At 42.2% G+C, this 19,019-nt stretch overlaps 1 protein-coding gene across 1 annotated transcript in view; it reads right to left on the bottom strand.

Moving 5' to 3' along the window:
• xylt1 (xylosyltransferase I) overlaps positions 1 to 19,019 on the bottom strand; it is a 317,375-nt gene that overhangs the window by 99,731 nt on the left and 198,625 nt on the right. Inside the window, exon 5 of the mRNA XM_055651880.1 lies at positions 13,186 to 13,266. Within this exon, the coding sequence (XP_055507855.1) occupies positions 13,186 to 13,266 (81 nt within the window). The remainder of the gene's footprint in view (positions 1 to 13,185; positions 13,267 to 19,019) is intronic.

Here is a 19,019-nt window from a genome sequence, read left to right as displayed (position 1 = left end):
AAATAGTTTGTTCTGGTATAATTAAATTCTACGAAGAAAATAGTTTCAGTACCTTCCAACATCTAACATGGGGAAGGAAGTAGCACATTACACTGGTACTGTTTCCTGTTTCTGTATAAACTGGTGGAAGAGTGACGGGGGGGGGGCAAAAGAGGACCTAGCGAGAGGGGGGGGGGGGCTGCCATGAGGGGGGAGAACAAAGGGAGACGTGGGGGGCGGGATACTTACTAACTTTGGTGGCGCCCTTTTGTGGCAACACTTTGCATACCTTTAGTACGCAAAACAAAGAACTTCACTGTGACAGGTCACGTGTGACAATTCATTCTTTCCTCCGTTCACTTGCCTCTCACTCCCAGGGATATTTTAAAACTTGAATTACGAAGAACAATGAACTTTAATGTCCTTCTGTTCTTCTTATATGCCTTAATTTAAATCTCTGGTGTAAACACCAGCTGACAATGGCATATTTGAGGAACAGTGATGTGTAGAAAGCGGGGAGATATGCTCAAATGAAATGTTGTTCATGTATGGACGCTGAGGCATGGACTAGTCCTGCTTTGGTTCATCATCTCCCACTGACTGTCCGCCTGGAAATGTGTTCAGAGCCAGCTCCCCACTGCTGCTGGTTACAACTTTCAATATCAATAGAAAATGTGTGTCCTAATTTAAACAATTTATCATCCACTGAGCAAAATGCTCTCTCACTTCTGTTAGCACTCAAAAACAGGCTTTCATTGCATCACTACTCACCTGTCACTGAACAGCCGATCGGAAAATCAATAATGATGTTAAATCATTATGATCCCGGAATTTGCACTTTAACAAGTCAATCTGATTGAAGCATGCACAGCATGGGGCACTGGAGCAAACTGTGCGACAGAGCGAGGCTTACATTCCCACAGGTTACTGGGAATGGAATGGAGAAGTAATCATCACAGAAGCATTAGCCAACCTGGTGAGAGACCACGAGGGACATTTGCGGAAAAAAATAGAGAGAGACGGGGGAGGGAAGGGGGCAAGGGGAGAGGGAGAGGGAGGGGCAGGGGTAGAGGGAGAGGGGGTAGGGAGGAGAGGGAGGGGGAGGGAGAGGGAGAGGGAAAGGGAGAAGGAGAGGGAGAGGGAGAGAGGGAGGGGGGAGGGGAGGGGGGGAGTGAGGGGGAGGGGGGGAGGGAGAAGGAGGGGGAGGGGGAAGGGGAGGGGAGGGGGGGAGATTTTTCTGCAGCAAAATCGATCTCTGTTAGTCTGTTTAATTGCTAAAGAAAAATCGCTTCGACTGCTGTTTTATTAAGTTTATTAAAATTAGCGCTGGATCATTTAATTGTTAGAGTAAATTAAAAATCATCTTCTAAAGCCGTGAACGCCGACATCGGGACGGATCTCACGTAGAAGACAAGGCAAGGTAGACTATTTATTTTACCTAAAAAAGTACTACTTAAGATGCCTTTAATCAAAAATTTAAATTGCGAGATGGTGACTTGGAGCCCATCCGAACCGGCAGTATTTTTCATGCCGACATGGGCTTCAAAATCACTGCAACCACAACGTTCCAAACCAGCGCATTCCACAAAATCCCACTCGCAAGATGATTTAAATGGCCATTAATTTACAGCAATTAAACACTAAATTTCTTCCATTTCGCCTATAAATTTATGACAATGAGATTTAAAAATCATGTTTTATTGTGAATTCTTGTGTTAATGTTATTTGAAAATTTAGGCTATTTAAAAATGTAAATCTTTTCTTAAGAAATGGATAGATGTTTAGATCTAGTAATTGAATTTTGGAATTAGCTACAATTGGGTAACTAACTAATTATATGCTTTAATTTCAGGACATCCAAGTAAGATTGTTTCAGAATGCTTCAGTCTATAATAACTGAAAATGTCTTTCAGTTCTCTTAATTTTTAATAAAGTTATGGCCATTTGACTGTCCTTGATCACCGCTTTTGTGTTTAGTCAATGGAAAAGCAATAGGGAACAAGATGCTAATTTCCGAGTATGAAAATGGCCATAACTTTTTTAATACTGAAGATATGAAAGTGAATTAGGTGTCAAATTAACTTCATTTTATGCTTTATCTGATGGGATAAATTGCAAATTAGATTTTTTAAATCTCAAAATGTTGTAAAATTGCCAATGTAAACGTAGACCAGTTTGTCAGTTATGCCCCTCTCCCACATAGGAAACCTGAACGGAAACCTCTGGAGACTTTGCGCCCCACCCAAGGTTTCCATGCAGTTCCTGGAGGTTTTTGTCAGTCTCCCTACCTGCATCCACTACCTGCAACCTCCGGCAACCACTTGCAACCTCCGGGAACCGCACGGAAACCATGGGTGGGGCGCAAAGTCTCCAGAGGTTTCCGTTCAGGTTTCCTAAGTGGGACAGGGGCATTAGATTGCAGATTACAGCAAGATTGCTGGGGCAGTGGACAGTGAGGAATACTTGCGGTGGGGTAAAGGTCAGCTGTATCGACCAGAAATGGGCGGTAAAGTGTGAGGTGTTGCACTTTGCAATATCAAATGTAAGGGGAAAATTGTCTCATCCTTTTTCCCATAACTTTGTAAACTCATCTTCTTCAAGTCGAGGTGTCTGTCACCATCACCCACGCTTACTTCATGTGAAACAGATTTCCCCATTGCCTTTGCTCAGTCTTTTGTCATTTATTTAAAACTTATGATGTCTGGGTACAAACTATTCCTTTTATGAATTCTCACTCACCACCACAAGCCCTCTGAAATCTTTGGGTAAACCATAATGCAACTTTATAAAACTTTGAAGTCTGAAGAAGGGTTTCGGCCCGAAACGTTGCCTATTTCCTTCGCTCCATAGATGCTGCTGAACCCGCTGAGTTTCTCCAGCATTTTTGTCTACCATTTATAAAACTTTGCTTGGTCTGCATTGCAGTTGTATAAAACTTTGTGTAGGCAACATTTGGAGTATTATGTGCAGTTGTGGTCACCCCATTACAGAAAGAATGTGGGAAGTTTGGAGATGGTTCAGAAGAGGTTAACCTGGATACTGCCTCAATTGGAGGGCATTACCTACAGAGAGAGGTTGGATTGATTCACTGGAATGTTAGAGGCTAAAATGAGATCTGATGAGAAGCCTAGATACTCATAACCATCATTCCAGGGTAGAAATGACATACACTAGAGAGCATGGCTTTAAGGCGAGATGTGGAAAGTTCAAAGGAGATTTGCAGGCAAGTTTTTTTTTTACACAGACTAAAATTAAGAAAAGTCTTGAAAATTAGTTTAGTTTAGTTTAGATATACAGCGTGGAAACAGGCCCTTAGCCTCATCGAGTCTGTGCCGACCAGCAATCCCCACACACTAACGCTATCCTACACACACTAGGGACTATTTAACCATATAACCATATAACAATTACAGCACGGAAACAGGCCATCTCGGCCCTACAAGTCCATGCCGAACAAATTTTTTTCCCCTTAGTCCCACCTGCCTGCACTCGTACCATAACCCTCCATTCCCTTCTCATCCATATGCCTATCCAATTTATTTTTAAATGATACCAATGAACCTGCCTCCACCACTTCCACTGGGAGCTCATTCCACACCGCCACCACTCTCTGCGTAAAGAAGTTCCCCCTCATATTACCCCTAAACTTCTGTCCCTTAATTCTGAAGTCATGTCCTCTTGTTTGAATCTTCCCTATTCTCAAAGGGAAAAGCTTGTCCACATCAACTCTGTCTATCCCTCTCATCATTTTAAAGACCTCTATCAGGTCCCCCCTTAACCTTCTGCGCTCCAAAGAATAAAGCCCTAACTTGTTCAACCTTTCTCTGTAACTTAGTTGCTGAAACCCAGGCAACATTCTAGTAAATCTCCTCTGTACTCTCTCTATTTTGTTGACATCCTTCCTATAATTTGGCGACCAAAATTGTACACCATACTCCAGATTTGGCCTCACCAATGCCTTGTACAATTTTAACATTACATCCCAGCTTCTATACTCAATTTACAATTGTACCATAGACAATTTACCTACAAACCTGTCCATCTTTGGAGTGTGGGAGGAAACCGGAGCACCCGGGAATAATCCACGCAGGTACGTACAACTCCTTACAGACAGCACCCGTAGTCAGGATCGAACCCGGGTCTTTTGGGCTGTAAGGCAGCAACTCTACCACTGCGCCACAGTGCCACCAGGTTCTCTGCACCTTAAAGAGTGTAACTAAAATTATTTTTAAGTCTGCACTGATTTAGGAATGATTACTTGCAAAAGCAAACGTTGAGCAGAAACGTATCTGTTGCATTATTAGCCATGTTGTATTATTGTCCCTTGTACAGTTAATAAACATACTGATTCTACAAAACTTTCATCTGTAACTTTGTTCTAAGGAGTTCCTAATCTGGACAATAGACAATAGGTGCAGGAGTAGGCCATTCGGCCCTTCGAGCCAGCACCGCCATTCGATGTGATCATGGCTGATCATCCACAATCAATACCCCTTTCCTGCCTTCTCCCCATATCCCCTGACTCCGCAATCTTTAAGTTATCTTTTATTAACAAATGTTCATAGATTCAGATATTATAAAAGATTGCCGGTTAGTTTAGAAAACTTTGCAATGAGCACTGATGCTGGCATCAACAAAGTGACGGAGCAGAGCAGAACTGAGGTTACTTGTGTGTCAATACCCTCGCCATATCATTAATCCCTAACAGAAACTTCACAGAGTGTGGATTTGCCAATGTTAAGAGGGAGCATGGCACTGCCGATGAGGAGAGCCCATCTAGCAATGACTCTGTAACACAGGCAGAGAAAGGGGCAGAGAAAGAAATCGGCAGAATGCTTCGATGTTTTGGGAAAATTAAGCTAATGCTCTTAGTAATTTTAGTTTAATTTAGAAAAAGGAGCAGAGAAAGAAATGGCTAGAATGCTTCGAAAGTTTGGAAAAAATAAACCAATGCTCTCAATATTTTTAATTGAATTTAGAGATACAGCGTGGAAACAGGCCCTTTGGCCCACTGAGTCCGTGCTGACCAGTAATCCCCCCATATACTAACGTTTTCCCACATACCAAATTACTTTATTTTACCAATATCAATTAAGCTACAAACCTGTACATCTTTGGAGTGTGGGAGGAAACCGGAGCACCCGGGGAAAACCCACGCAGTCACCGGGAGAACATACAAATTCTGTACAGACAGCACCCATAGTCAAGATTAAACCCAGGTCTCTGGCAATGTAAGGCAGCAACTCTACCACTGTGCCACCGTGGCAGTTTTCTATCCATGTACCTGTCCAAATGTCTTTTAAATATTGTTAAAGTTGCCTGTCAAGTTCCTATTAAATCTTTCCCCTCTCACCTTAAACCAATGTCCTTTGCATCTTGATTCCCCTTCTCAGGGTATCTATTCCCCTCATTCTAAACACCACCATAAGATCACTCATCTTCCTGCACTCAAAAGGAATAAACTCCCACCTGGCCCATGCTCTCCCAATAGCTCACTCCCTGAAGTCCTGACAACATCGTTGTAAATCGTCTTTGCACTGGTTTCAGCTTGACAACATCCTTCTGAAAACAGACTGACCAAAACTGAACACAATACTCCAAGCAACTGGTGTCTATCTTCAAAGGACTGACCACCGGGCTGATGTCTTGGACAACTGTAACATAACATCTTAACTTCCATACAAATACTCTGATTGAAGAACACCAATGTACCAAAAACCTTATGATGCCACTTTCAAGGAACTATGTACCTGCACTCTTCAATCCCTCTGCTCAACAACACTCCCAATGCCCAGCCATTCACTGTGAAGGTCCTGCCCTGGTTTGACTTTCCAAAATGCAACACCTCACACTTTTCTGCATTAAACCTCATTATCAATTCCTCAGGTAACTTGTCCAACTGATCAAGACCCTGTTGAAATTTTAAATAACCATGTTCACTGTCTATGCTACCACCCACTTTAGTGTCTTCTGAACACTTACTAATCCTGCCTTGTATGTTCTCATCCAAATCGCTGATCTAAACCACAAACAGCAATGGTCACTGAGGTACACCACGAGTCACAGACTACCAGTCTGATAAACAATGTCTGCTTCCTTCCATGAAGCCAATTCTCAACCCAGTTGGCTAGCTCTCCCTGGATCACACCTTCCAGAGCAGTCCACCGTGCAGAACCTTATCAAATGCCCTGCTGAAGTCAATTTTGACAATATCTATGGCTTTGCCCTTGTTAAAAAGGGCAAATCCTGGATTTGGTGTTCTGCAATGAACCAGATTTGATCAGGGAGCTTAGGGTAAACCACTAGGAGGCAGCGACCACAATATGATCAAATTCAACCTGCAGTTTGAGAGGGAGAAGATGAAATCGGATGTGTCAGTATTACTGCTGAGCAAAGGTGACTACAGAGGCATGAGGGAGTAGCTGGCTAATATTGATTGGATAGGGACCCTATCAGGAATGATGGTGGAGCAGCGATGGCAGGAGTTTCTGGGAGTAATCCGGAAGATGCAGGACTTTTAATTCCTAAGAGGAAGAAAGATTCTCGAGGGAAAATGAAGCCTAATCCTGATTTGGAATGGAGACTGATGTTAGGAAATCATACTTGGCAATTTGCTTTTGGAAGGGAAGTTGAAAGTCAATGCCAAATCATTTCTGGTTGTGGCCTAGATTTTCTGATGCTAACTTCCCATTGTTTTTCCCTCTGGGACTGAGAGCAATGGAATAAGTGCAGTACAGTAACACAAAGGGTGGCCTAGTGGCACACTGGTTGAGTTTCTGCCCTTATGGTGTAGGATACAACTAGTGCATGGGTGATCGCTGGTTTGTGTGGACTCGGTTGACCATGGGGGACTGTTTCCATGCTGTATCTCTAAACTGAACTAAAATACATCGTTCAGTTTAGAGATACATAGCTGCTGCATTTAATTAATAATTGGGTAAACCCCATTCTGCTTGTTCAAACAGACTTTGTCAATTATGCTGACATGAAATGTACATCCAATGTCCTGCAGAAATGGAAAGGGTGCTTAAGGTTAAGGTGAGATTTGTCAACCATTTCATAGCATTTATTTCTCATTTTCTGGCTGGTTCTTGGGTCATGTTGAACTCTTAGTGCAGAATGCCTTACATTATTTTTTGCCCTATAGCGGTTATTTTTGCTGTAGAAAGCCCTGATCAAAAGTGATTATAAGGATAGGCGAACATTCAAGGAGCTCTTTGGCCATTAGCTGCTGTCAGAGGCGAGCACACTGTGTTAGAGGATAAGTAGTGACCATGAAAGAAAGCTGAGAAATGTAATCCAATGGCAATCATATGATGCATGAAGTCCAGCTATTGTGGTACAACTTGCAGTGGTGAGTTTTGATGATGTTCAGAGGGAGAGAGTCTGTACAATGGCAAAATTGCATTGGAAAGAGATTGTGAAAATCTCCTGTTAACTTGAAAGAGATATTAAACAGATCTGCCACTTATCCCAGTCTGGTTGAGATAAATGACAGTTTTGTAACTTCCTCTTCAATGAACTATTTTTTCTGTTGTTTTAGATCTCACACCAAAGGAAGACACAAGGATGTTGTTACTATGCAGTTGCTTTCTGTCAATGCCAGACACATGTGGCCGAGATAGAATATATAACTGCTAAGTAAGGGAAGCATTGGCAATCCACCGCTGGCTTCCTAATTTCATCGTCCACCACCCACCAGTCATGAAGCTACTGAAACTGATAAACAAATTGACCAAAACATCAGCAACAAGAATAAACATTTTAAGAAGGAACTGCAGGTGCTGGAAAATCGAGGGTAGACAAAAATGCTGGAGGAACTCAGTGGGTGCAGCAGCATCCATGGAGCGAAGGAAATAGGCAACGTTTCGGGCCAAAATCCTTCTTCAGACTTCAGAATAAACAGCACTGGTTTAAGAAATGGTATAGTCATAGAGTGATACAGCGTGGAAACAGGCCCTTCAGCCCAACTTGCCCACACCAGCCAACATGTCCCAGCTTCACTAGTCCCATCACCCCACGTTTGGTCCATATCCCTCCAAACCGGTACCCGGACAGGGTGTGGAAGGACGAGAAGCTGATGTGAAGAAGTGGAAGCCAAGATACCGAATGGAAACAACGCCGAAAAAATAAATAACGGACATGACGTCTCCGGGGACGGGATTTGTCCGAGAACTTGTCAGTGATTGGTCCAGATCCCCGCATCCATCACATCACTGGCCGGGGAAGACGGGGGGGGGGTGGGGGGGGGGGGGGGGGATTTTTAATTTTCCTTCTCTGCTTTCGGACTGCCATAGGTCATAGAGCGGATTATTTTTGTAACCGTTGATCGACCACGGTGCTTGGGATTAATAGACTGGAATCTCTCTATCTCTCTCTCTTTCATTCTTTCCCTCTCCCCCTCCTCCCTCTCTCCCTCTCTCCACCCCCCTGCCCCTTTCTCTCATCTATCTATCTATCTATCTATCTATCTATCTATCTATCTATCTATCTATCTATCTATCTATCTATCTATCTATCTATCTATCTATCTATCTATCTATCTATCTATCTATCTATCTCTACTCTCTCTCTCTACCTCTTGGCATTCCCAAAATCCTTTGGTGTTTTGCAAAGACAACTACATCCTTCCTATTGAAGAAGAACACTGGCTCAAAACAACTCCTAATCCATTCCCTCCACAGATGCCACCTGTCCCGCTGAGTTACTCCAGCAATTTGGTCTACCTTCGGTGTAAACCAGCATCTGCAGTTCCTTCCTACACTGTTGTAGTAAATCTTGTTTGCGCTCTCTGCCCTGCTTTCGTGCGGTACAGTGCAGTGCCCAATATCCCAGCCTTAATGAAACCAATGTTTTAACAATGTTCAACACACCCTCCTTGCCTTTGCACCCAGCACCCTAACCCTAAAACAACCAATACTGTCATATCATTGAACCGACTCAGGGAGCTAAGTAATTTGGATTTAGACTATGTTATTTTAGACACGAGTAAAAGAATAATGCCAGCAAACGGTCATGAATAAGAATGAAAAAAGAACTGCTATTTGCTGTTTATCAGTTCAACTTAGCTGGAAATGAAAACAGAAGTCTGCTTTCGATATTTATCTAATAATGGCACATACAAAGTAACTCTTTTTATAAATGTGAGTTTTCTACTTTTCCTCGCCTATACTTCAAGCAAGCCTTATCTTCCGATTGCATTATTCTGGACATGGTGAAATAGGAATGCATAGTGAATTAATCAATCAACCAATTAATTAATTAATTGATACTTTATTGTCCCATGTGACAAGTCACAGTGAAATTCTGTGCTTGTTTACCCAAGGTATGCAAATAGTGGTCATAAAGGGCGCATACAAAGTGACAAAGTCACCCTGCACCAGGTCTCCCTTTGTTCTCACCTGTTCCCCCTCATGTCGGTGGACCCCCACGCCAGGTCCCCATTGTCCATTGTTCTTCCCCCTCCCTCAGAACCTTCCTCTGTCTCTTCAGAATCCCTAAGTCTGTCTTCATTTCACCCCTCTACCTTCTCTTTTCCGTTGAGAACATATCCAATTTACATAACAAAATGACTGATTAAAAAGCTAGAGGCCAAAGAGAGCAAATCCAATTCTGAGAAACCCATGGGAACCGCAGAGACCGCTGAGAAGATAATCACTGACACTAATGCAGAGATTCTGGACAGAATCTCTCCACAATTCCCCTTCATCTCATAAGGGCAAATGAAAATGACACAGCAATGATGACACTGAATATCGAGACTTCAACTAAGACTTCCATTTAGCAGTCAACATAGTCAAGGAGCAGTGTTTGACACCCTGGTCATTCTCACTTCTCCCCTCTCCCGTCAGTTCAGAGATATAAAAGCTCAGAGGAACATTCCACCATATTTAACACGGCGCTGGTGGAAATGGTTGAAAACTTCAATTTCCTCGCAGTACACATCACCAACAATCTTTCCTGGATCACCCATATTGAAGCAATGACCAAGGGAGCACACCAACACCAACGTTTCTACTTCCTCTCTGCTTACGATGTTGGGCATGTCCCAAATAACCCTATCCAACTTCTACAGTTGCACTGTAAAAAGCATGTGATCAGGATGCATCACACCATGGTTTGGCAACAGCTCCATCCAAGACCGCAATAATTGTGGACGCATCCATTGACTCCATTTATACCTCATGCTGCCTCGGCAAGGCCAGCAGCATAACCAAGGATAACGCACCCTGGTCACTCCCTCTTCTCCCCTCTCCAATCAGGTAAAAGGTATAGAAGTGTGAAAACGCACACCTCCAGATGCAGGGACAGTTTCTTCCCAGCTGTTATTAGGGCAAGTGAACTATTTGACCACAACCAGAGAGCAGTCCTGAACTGCACCTAATCACCTTGCACTAAATGTTATTCCCATATAATGTACTCTGTGAATGGCTCGATTATAATCATGTGTTGATTATATCAACACATGATACCGACCCTGCTGAGTGCCCCCCCACCCCCTCGGACTGTCTCCCTCGGATGGTCACGACACACAGCACATTTATTTATTTTACTTTTCTTTTTCATCGGTTGGAGCTGCATACTAAATCTCGTTGCACTGATGTGCAATGACAATAAAAGATATTATTATTATTATTATTATTATTATTATTATTATTATTATTATTATTATTATTATTGTCTTTCTGCTGACTGGTTAGCATGCAACAAAAGCTTTTCACTGTACACGTGAGAATAAACTAAACTAAAACTGAACTAAAACAAAAAAAAAATTAAAGAACAGTTTCTTCCTGTTCATGGACCTCTCGTATGCTCAGGTTAAATTCATGATGTGCTGTGGATGAATTCCCGGCCTCTCAATCTCCCTCTTTGTTCTTGCACTTTGTAAAATCTACACTCTCTCTGAATAATTCCGCATTCTGTTTCTTTTGCTCTCTGGCGCTATCTTCATGCAATGGATGGTATGAGTGCATTGGATAGCGCAATAACATTTTTCATTTTATCTTGGTACACGTGACAATAACAAACCAATACCAATACCAGAAATGAACCACTTAATGGTTATACAGTATGTAGTGTTTATATTGGTGATTGCTGCCCTGCTGTGTTTTGACAAACTGGAATAGATTTTTGAATTCAGAACCTAGATGTAAAGTATTGACTGCATGCAGCACACAGGGGGAACTCTCATGGGTAAATTGCAGATCCATAGTAGAACGGATTTTTTTCTACTGACTTTCAAAGCTTTCTGCAATCTTATTCCCAGTGTAACTGAAGTACGTCCTTTGTCCCAATTAAAACTGGGATCTGAATTCTTCAGCATCAGGAAGAGCTTACACCTAATGTCACACAGAGTACGGCTCAAATGAATAGTTATGAGCTCAGAAAGCATTCTCCTTTTATAAATTGGATGGCTGCCTTTGGCTTTACAGGTGGTGGTAACATCCATTTCAAACAACAAGATCCATTGGCCTTTAAGTTTTTTCCCATTTCAAATCACTGATAACTTCACCCAAAGTTTGGGAATGTGAAGAAACGTTTCTAGTGAAAGAGGTCAGAAATTACCAAAATACTTTCATTGGTCCGGGTACATCACATGTGGAGCACTGTCATATGCTAATATCGCATTAAACAGATGTGTGTTATGAATCGATAAGGACCACTTGGGCAATGGATTTAGTACATTATCTCTGCATTACTGTCCATGACTATCAACTTTTAGAGCAGTTAAACCATGCTTGATCTTTCTGTTTATTGAATCAATCATTTGCATTACGCATATTCTCAATGGAAATGGGAATACAAAGTGAACAAGTAGCTTGAGCCCAATTAAAAATTCTAAACGGGTGCAAAATAATCTAATCAGCTCATATTAAATGAAGGCAACTGGAAAACCATGCCGGTCAATGAATTTGGCAGTTTAAGTGCTGTTTGCTCCATTAATCAATAAGTATGTGGCACGGTGGTGCAGCGGTAGAGCTACTGCCTTACAGCACCAGAGATGCAGGTTCGATCCAGACCGTGGGTTTTCTCCGAGATCTTCTGTTTCCTCCCAAATTCCCAAGACCTACAGGTTTGTAGGTTAATTGACTTGGTATAAATGTAAAGAAAAACTGTCCTTAATGTGTGTAGGGTAGTGTTAATGTGCGGGGATCGCTGGTCAGTGCGGACTCAGTGGGCCGAAGGGCCTGTTTTCACTCTGTATCTCTAAACTAAACTAAAATAAATAAAATAATGGCTTTGCTACCCCTAGACTACATGAAGTTTATTCAGCCGATGGTTAACGTATCACTGCCAGGACATTATTGCTGATTATGGCTTTCAAACTGTGAGTTACTCATCTATACTTATTCATGTTATTTAAAGATCAACACAGCATGCCCTGCAATACAACTTCATGTTTGCAACAAAACTGACACCGAGAGTAAATCATGTGGATGATGCAAATGAGACACAGACAATTAGAATATATTGTTGAAACATCTTCACTGGAGTAAAATACACCATCGGCACCAAGCAATGTACAAATCTTAATCATTTAACTTTATACATCGGATTTTATATCCATCTAAATAAATCACTTCTATGTAACATCATCCTCTATAATTTTCTTTTTTATTATTTGTTATTCAAGGAGTTTGTCCGGACTGGATGGTTTGAAATTCCATCTCTGAGCTGCAGAGTATCTAGGCCAGTTCAGAGTAAGCCCGCCTCATGTCTTGGGCAATTAATATTGGAGCTGCTGCATAGGACAAGGATATTTTTGTGCTCATTCTCATCTGAATGGTTCGGTGCTAAGGCTCTTGAGGCCAGGTGAATGCAATGATGGAGGTCGCGTCCCTATTTAAGATGCTGACGTTCTAACAGTCTCCTGCTCTGGGTTATCCTGGAACACATATCCTGTACTGGTTCCTGCCCTACTCTGTGACCAGGCAGGAATGAGTCCTGGAGTCTAGCTGATGTATCTGACCATCACTACGGTGGCTTGAGCCACAAGTACACCTATGGAATATCAATGCATAAATCCAACAAATTATTCATGTTATTCCTGAAGAAGGGTCCCGGCCCAAAACATCACCTAACCATTTTCTGCATGACCTGCCGAGTTTCTCCAGCATTTATGTATATGTATCTTTGATATAAACCAGCTTGGCACTTCCTTGGCATTACACATTGTGATTGTACGTAGCAGGAAAGGCACAATACCTTGCATTATCTCTTCCATGAGACTTCAGGAAGTTCATGTTCCGGTATCTTGATAAGAAAGCCACCAGTTGATCGTTAGTTCTATGGAACAAATATAACAACATATTTTAACAATCTATCTCTGGTTAATAGATCTTAACATTTCAATTACGTTAAAAACCACAACTTCCCCACCAACACCCTTCTACCAACTTTACAGTTATTAAATATTCTTGATCATTATTTCATTGGGTTGTCCATGTTAATTCAGAGGGACATTGATTATATGCTCTCCTGTTAGTTTCAGAAGAGGATCCAAAACATCAGCTTTGCATTCATTACTAATCACGTTACCAGCCCTTAAACCGCTTTAAATTGGTGAAATTATTGTGGAAGGGCATGATAAAATGAAACAAAGGGGTGCTGCCAGTTTCTTCCTCTCTGCCTGTGCTTGTCCAAGAGATGTCCACATTGTTACAAGGCCAATCTTCACAATGGATCCGATTGTACTTCTCTTTACATGCGGTTTGTCTTGTCAGTTTTATTTATTTTTATATTTACACTTTATATAATATCATTGCTTCATGTATAGTTCACTAAGTTTTATTTTATTTATTTAATTTTTAATTAAGTAAGTGTATTTCTAAATATCGGGATTGGAAAAAATCTTTGCTAGCAAGAGCTTTTGGAAGACCATCACAATGTCAGAGTCAGTTCAGAGTCCACAAACACCTCCTGGTCCGTTTCTATCAATCCATCATTTAAAGCATCATCACCTCCTCAATCACAGTCTGGTACGGAAACACTGACAGTCACTCACTACACAGATTACAGCGCATTGTCTCCAAGGCCTCCAGGATCATCAACTCCCCCCTCCCCTCAATCCATTCCATTTATCTCCAACATACCTCAAAACGGGCAATAAAGATCATCTCGGACCCCTACCATCCAGCAAACCACCTTTTTCAGTCTGTCCCTTCAGGGAGGCGCCTCAGGTCACTTGCTACAAAATCCACCCACTTTAAAAACAGTTTCTTCCCCTCAGAAATTGGAACACTCAATTCCCTCCAATAATCAGACAATACTAAGACTTTTGATGTATACAGTGTCTTGTCTATGGTCTTTGTTTGTTCTTTTGCACTATGTATTGTTGGTGAGATTTGTGATTTGTGATGTGGTATGGATGCACTTTATTACGGTGATCTGTGTTATTAGTGTTAATGTGATTAAAGCAGTGTACCATCATGTACCAAACCCAAATACCACCAACCCTGGTCGTGTGGCAAATAAAGATTCTATCTATCTATCTGTCTATCTGTCTATCTGTCTATCTGTCTATCTGTCTATCTGTCTATCTGTCTATCTATCTATCTATCTAATAAGATCATAAGTGATAGGAGTAGAATTAGGCCATTGGGCCCATCAAGTCTACTCCGCCATTCAACCATGGCAGATCTATCTCTCCCTCCTAACCTCATTCTCTTGCCTTCTCCCCATAACCTCTGACACCTGTAGTAATCAAGAATCTATCTATCTGTGCCTTAAAAATATCCACTGACTGCTTCCATAGACTTATGTGGCAAAGAATTCCACAGATTCATCACCCTGACTAAAGAAATGTCTCCTTATCACCATCCTAAAATAATGTCCTTTAATTCTGAGTCTATGACCTCTAGTCCCAGACTCTCCCAATGATGTAAACATCCTCCCCACATCCAAGCCTTTCACTATTCTGTATGTTTCAATGAGGTTCTCCCTGTCTAAGGCCATGCCCTGGGGTTCACCACCTGAATTGTTCATGGATAACTGCTTCATGGACGGTGGACAGTGGCAGAAATGAGGGTCAAAGGCCCAGGAATGCCGGGCTGAGCAGAATGGGAATGTTAGCACAGGAAGAGTGTGGTGGTGTGACAATGGCTTAGACAATATCAAGTTGATTCAACCCAGTGTCCCATGATGACGGTTAAATGGGAAGAATAAATAAACACAATGTTATGGGGAACAGGTGGGACCCTCGGCGGTGGTGAAGCCTCTCGGGGCGACCTGCGGTTGGCAGTCAATGAGAGTGTGGGGCACTGCCGTGAGGGAGGGGGAAGAACAATGGACGATACAGACACCACGTGGGGGGGACGGCTGTGGGGTTGAACACAGGAGGAGCCGGCGTGTTTTGTAACTGTCAGTGCTGTAGGCGGCCGCTATTTGTATACATTGTGTACGCAGCAAAGAATGTCACTGTGCCTGGCCACATGTCACAATGAAGTATTCGAGGATTGAGGAAGGACTAATTTCAGGAAGGACATCCTTGTGATTGAGGCAGTGCAGTGTAGGTTCACGAGATTGATCTCTGAGATGGCGGGACTGTCATATGAGGAAAGATTGAAAAGACTAGGCTTGTATTCACTGGAGTTTAGAAGGATGAGTGGGATCTTACAGAAACATACAATATGATAAAAGGACTGGACAAGCTAGATGCAGGAAAAATGTTCCCGATGTTGGCCGAGTCCAGAACCAGGGGCCACAGTCTTAGAATAAAGAGGAGGGCCATTTAGGACTGAGTTGAGGAAAAACTTTTTCACCCAGAGAGTTGTGAATTTGTGGAATTCCCTGCCACAGAGGGCAGTGGAGGCCAAGTCACTGGATGGATTTAAGAGTTTGATAGAGCTCTAGGGGCTAGTGGAATCAAGGGATATGGGGAGAAGGCAGGCACGGGTTATTGATTGGGAACGATCAGCCATGATCACAATGAATGGCGGTGCAGGCTCGAAGGGCCGAATGGCGTCCTCCTGCACCTATTTTCTATATTTCTATGTTTCCATTACATTCCAAAGTGTTGATAATATTCAGAGTATAAAAAATCTTTTATAACTGTCTGTAAAGTGACATCATAATTCTACACTTCGGACTCAGGATGGGGGTATGGATGGGACATGAGTCATGTTGATTCACAATTGTAAATCTATTCTTTTAGACAATTCAGAATAAATAGTCAATCTGTTTCTTGTTCGTACTAAATTTGAATATTGACGAGGTATTTGCTGCTTCAGCTTCTGTTTGTCACCACAAACTGGGTAAAGTAGAAGCTATTTTTTGCCAGTTGTTAAATGAGATGTAAAGTGCAGGGATTTCAAATTACGCCTTGAGTCAGTTGTTTTCCCTTCTGACATTTTGCATGTCCTGTGGAGATAACCACAGTGTGACCATTCAAACCTTCCACAAATGTGTGGCTGAATGACAGAGGAGAATTGGGAATGTGAGGTTTTGTAAATGAGTGTTCAGGCACCACTTCACCCTCTGCCTGGTTGTACATATGTTGGTGCTCACTAGACCCAGGGTAAGGAAACTGACTCTCCATCGATTTGTTTCTCAAAAGTATTTTCTTGAGAATTTTACAGGGACCAATTAAAAAAAAAGCTGGTTTCAAATGCAGAGCAATAGTTTAGTTTAGAGATACAGCTTGGAAACAGGACCTTCGGCCCACCGAGGCCACGCCGACCAGCGATCCCCGCACATTAACAATATCCTACACACGCTGGGGACAATTTACACTTAGTCGATGAGGTTGGAGGAGGTGCAGGTGAACCTCAGCCTCACCTGAAAAGACTGTTGGGGTCCTAGGTCAGAGTTGAGGGAAGAGGTATAGGGACAGGTGTTGCATCTTTTCAGGTGAGGCAGATGTTCACTTGCACTTCCTCCAACCTCATCTACTGTATCCGCTGTTCCAGGTATAGACTCCTATATATCAACAAGACCAAGCGCGACCAAACGAGGTGAGCGTTTCGCTGAACACCTTCGATCAATCCACCTGGATCAACCTGATCTCCCAGTTGCCAAACTTTAATCCCCCTTCCCATTCTCACACTGACCTTCCTGTCCTAGATCTCCTCCATTGGATGACAGCATCCCATATTTCGCTTGGGCCACATACAACCCAGTGGTATGAATATTGATTTCTCTAACTTCAAGAAACCCCTGCACCCCTTCTCTCTCCATCCCACCCCTACCCAATTGATACCAGCTTCAAAGTCGTCTTGTTGAGTCTCATTACCTGTGCTCATTCTCACCTAACAGCTAACAATGTCCTGTTTCCTTTATCATCGTTACTTTTTTGCACATTTTTCATTCATTTGTTCTTTATCTCTCTACAACTCCGTTTCCCTTTCTCTCAGTCTGAAGAAGGGTCTCGACCCGAAACATCGTCTCTTCCTTTTCTCCAGAGATGCTGCCTGACCTGCTGAGTTGCTCCAGATTTTTGTGTCTATCTTTGGTTTAAACCAGCATCTACACTTCCTTCCTACACAATATGCTGAAACACAACCAGATTACACACACACACTAAGTACTTTCTCAAGGGATGAGAGATAAAATCTTATCACAAGAACAAACACACAAGGGAAAATCAAATTTATTGCAATAAGTAAATAAGCACTATTAATTAACACAGTACTTCATTTTTATCTTTGAAAATGACATTGTGGGATAATGAACAGCTTATAATACCAGGAGTGGGGGATGTCATTTCACTAATTGTTCATTATATGTAAGAATTGGAGAAATGTACAAAACACACAAAATGATAATAAGGTGCTGGAAATCTGAATATGAGAAAACGGGGACCTTGTTGAATGACATCTGATTTGGAATCAGCAATATGGTATTTGATCGTAAAGGTAGTACCTTCATGTATGAATATGTTCAATCAACGTTTGAATGAAAACTAAATGGACTGAAGTATAAGAACTTTATAAAAGAGGCAAATTGATCAGTTGATTCATTAAAAGATAGTGTTCAAGTAGGTCACGCAGCATCTCTGAGAAACATGGATAGACAACATTTCATGTTCAGGCATTTCTTCAGACCGATTGAGGTGGGGGATGAGGATGAGAAAGATGAAAGACTGAGGGCAGGATACAAATCTGGGGGTTCGAAAGGCAGATGGTTTGACAAAGGCCAAAATGTAAAGTTTGAGATAAGATAGAAGAAGTCCGAGTTATGAAACCAGAGGAAGGAATATAGGTGGAAGGGGAGGGGGCAGGGGAGAGCTGGGTGCCAATCAAGGTGGAGCTTAGGGAAGAGGGTGGGGAATGGAAAACACAAGGGTTGTTTACAGGTCACTGGAGAATTCAATGTCCAAACCATTAGGCTACAAGCTGAAGTGGAAAATGAGGTGTTGTTCCTCCAGTTTCTGCGTGGCCTCAAGCCAAAAAGGTCAGTATATGAATGGGAAGGGAAGGGAAGATGATAAGTCACTTGGAGATCCAGTTAGCCTTGTTGGACCGAGCACAAGTGTTCGGTGAAATGATCGCCGAGTCCAGACTTGGTCTCTCTGATCGAAAGGAATGACCAAAAACAACATAGGCAAACCTCTGAGCCTGCTGATTAGACATTTTCTGAACTGTCTGGCACAAATATTCCCTGATATCCAGGCATATCAAAGTGAGGAACTTGTATAATTCTCCTGTCACCTGCACCTGTTCTGCCATCCAATGGATGATGACAATCTCGGACCACCAATGCTAATAAATCAAACACCCTGAGTCCAAAATGAAGCAACATTGCACAAAAGTAACTAGACATCTGGACTTGAATAATGTTACTAGATATTTATAAAAACCATCAGTCAAGCCTTTTGGAGGGTCCCTCAATCCAGGCCACAGTTAGACCGGTACAGTACAGAAACTGGCCCTAATACTCTTCAATTCAATGCCATTTATATCACCTGGTCCATAATCTTTGATGCTTTGGTGATTCAAGTGTTGGTCCAAATATTTTTAAAAGGCTGTGCGAGCCTTTATTTTTAAAAGGCTCTTCTCACCCAATGTGTTCCAAACTGCAACCGCCTTTTGGTTAAAAAAAAA

This window comes from Leucoraja erinacea, chromosome 20 (genome assembly GCF_028641065.1).
Source record: "Leucoraja erinacea ecotype New England chromosome 20, Leri_hhj_1, whole genome shotgun sequence".
NCBI classification, from domain to species: Eukaryota; Metazoa; Chordata; class Chondrichthyes; order Rajiformes; family Rajidae; genus Leucoraja; species Leucoraja erinaceus.
The sequence above is the reverse complement of the archived record's forward strand: the minus strand, read 5'-3'. Positions and strand labels throughout refer to the sequence as shown.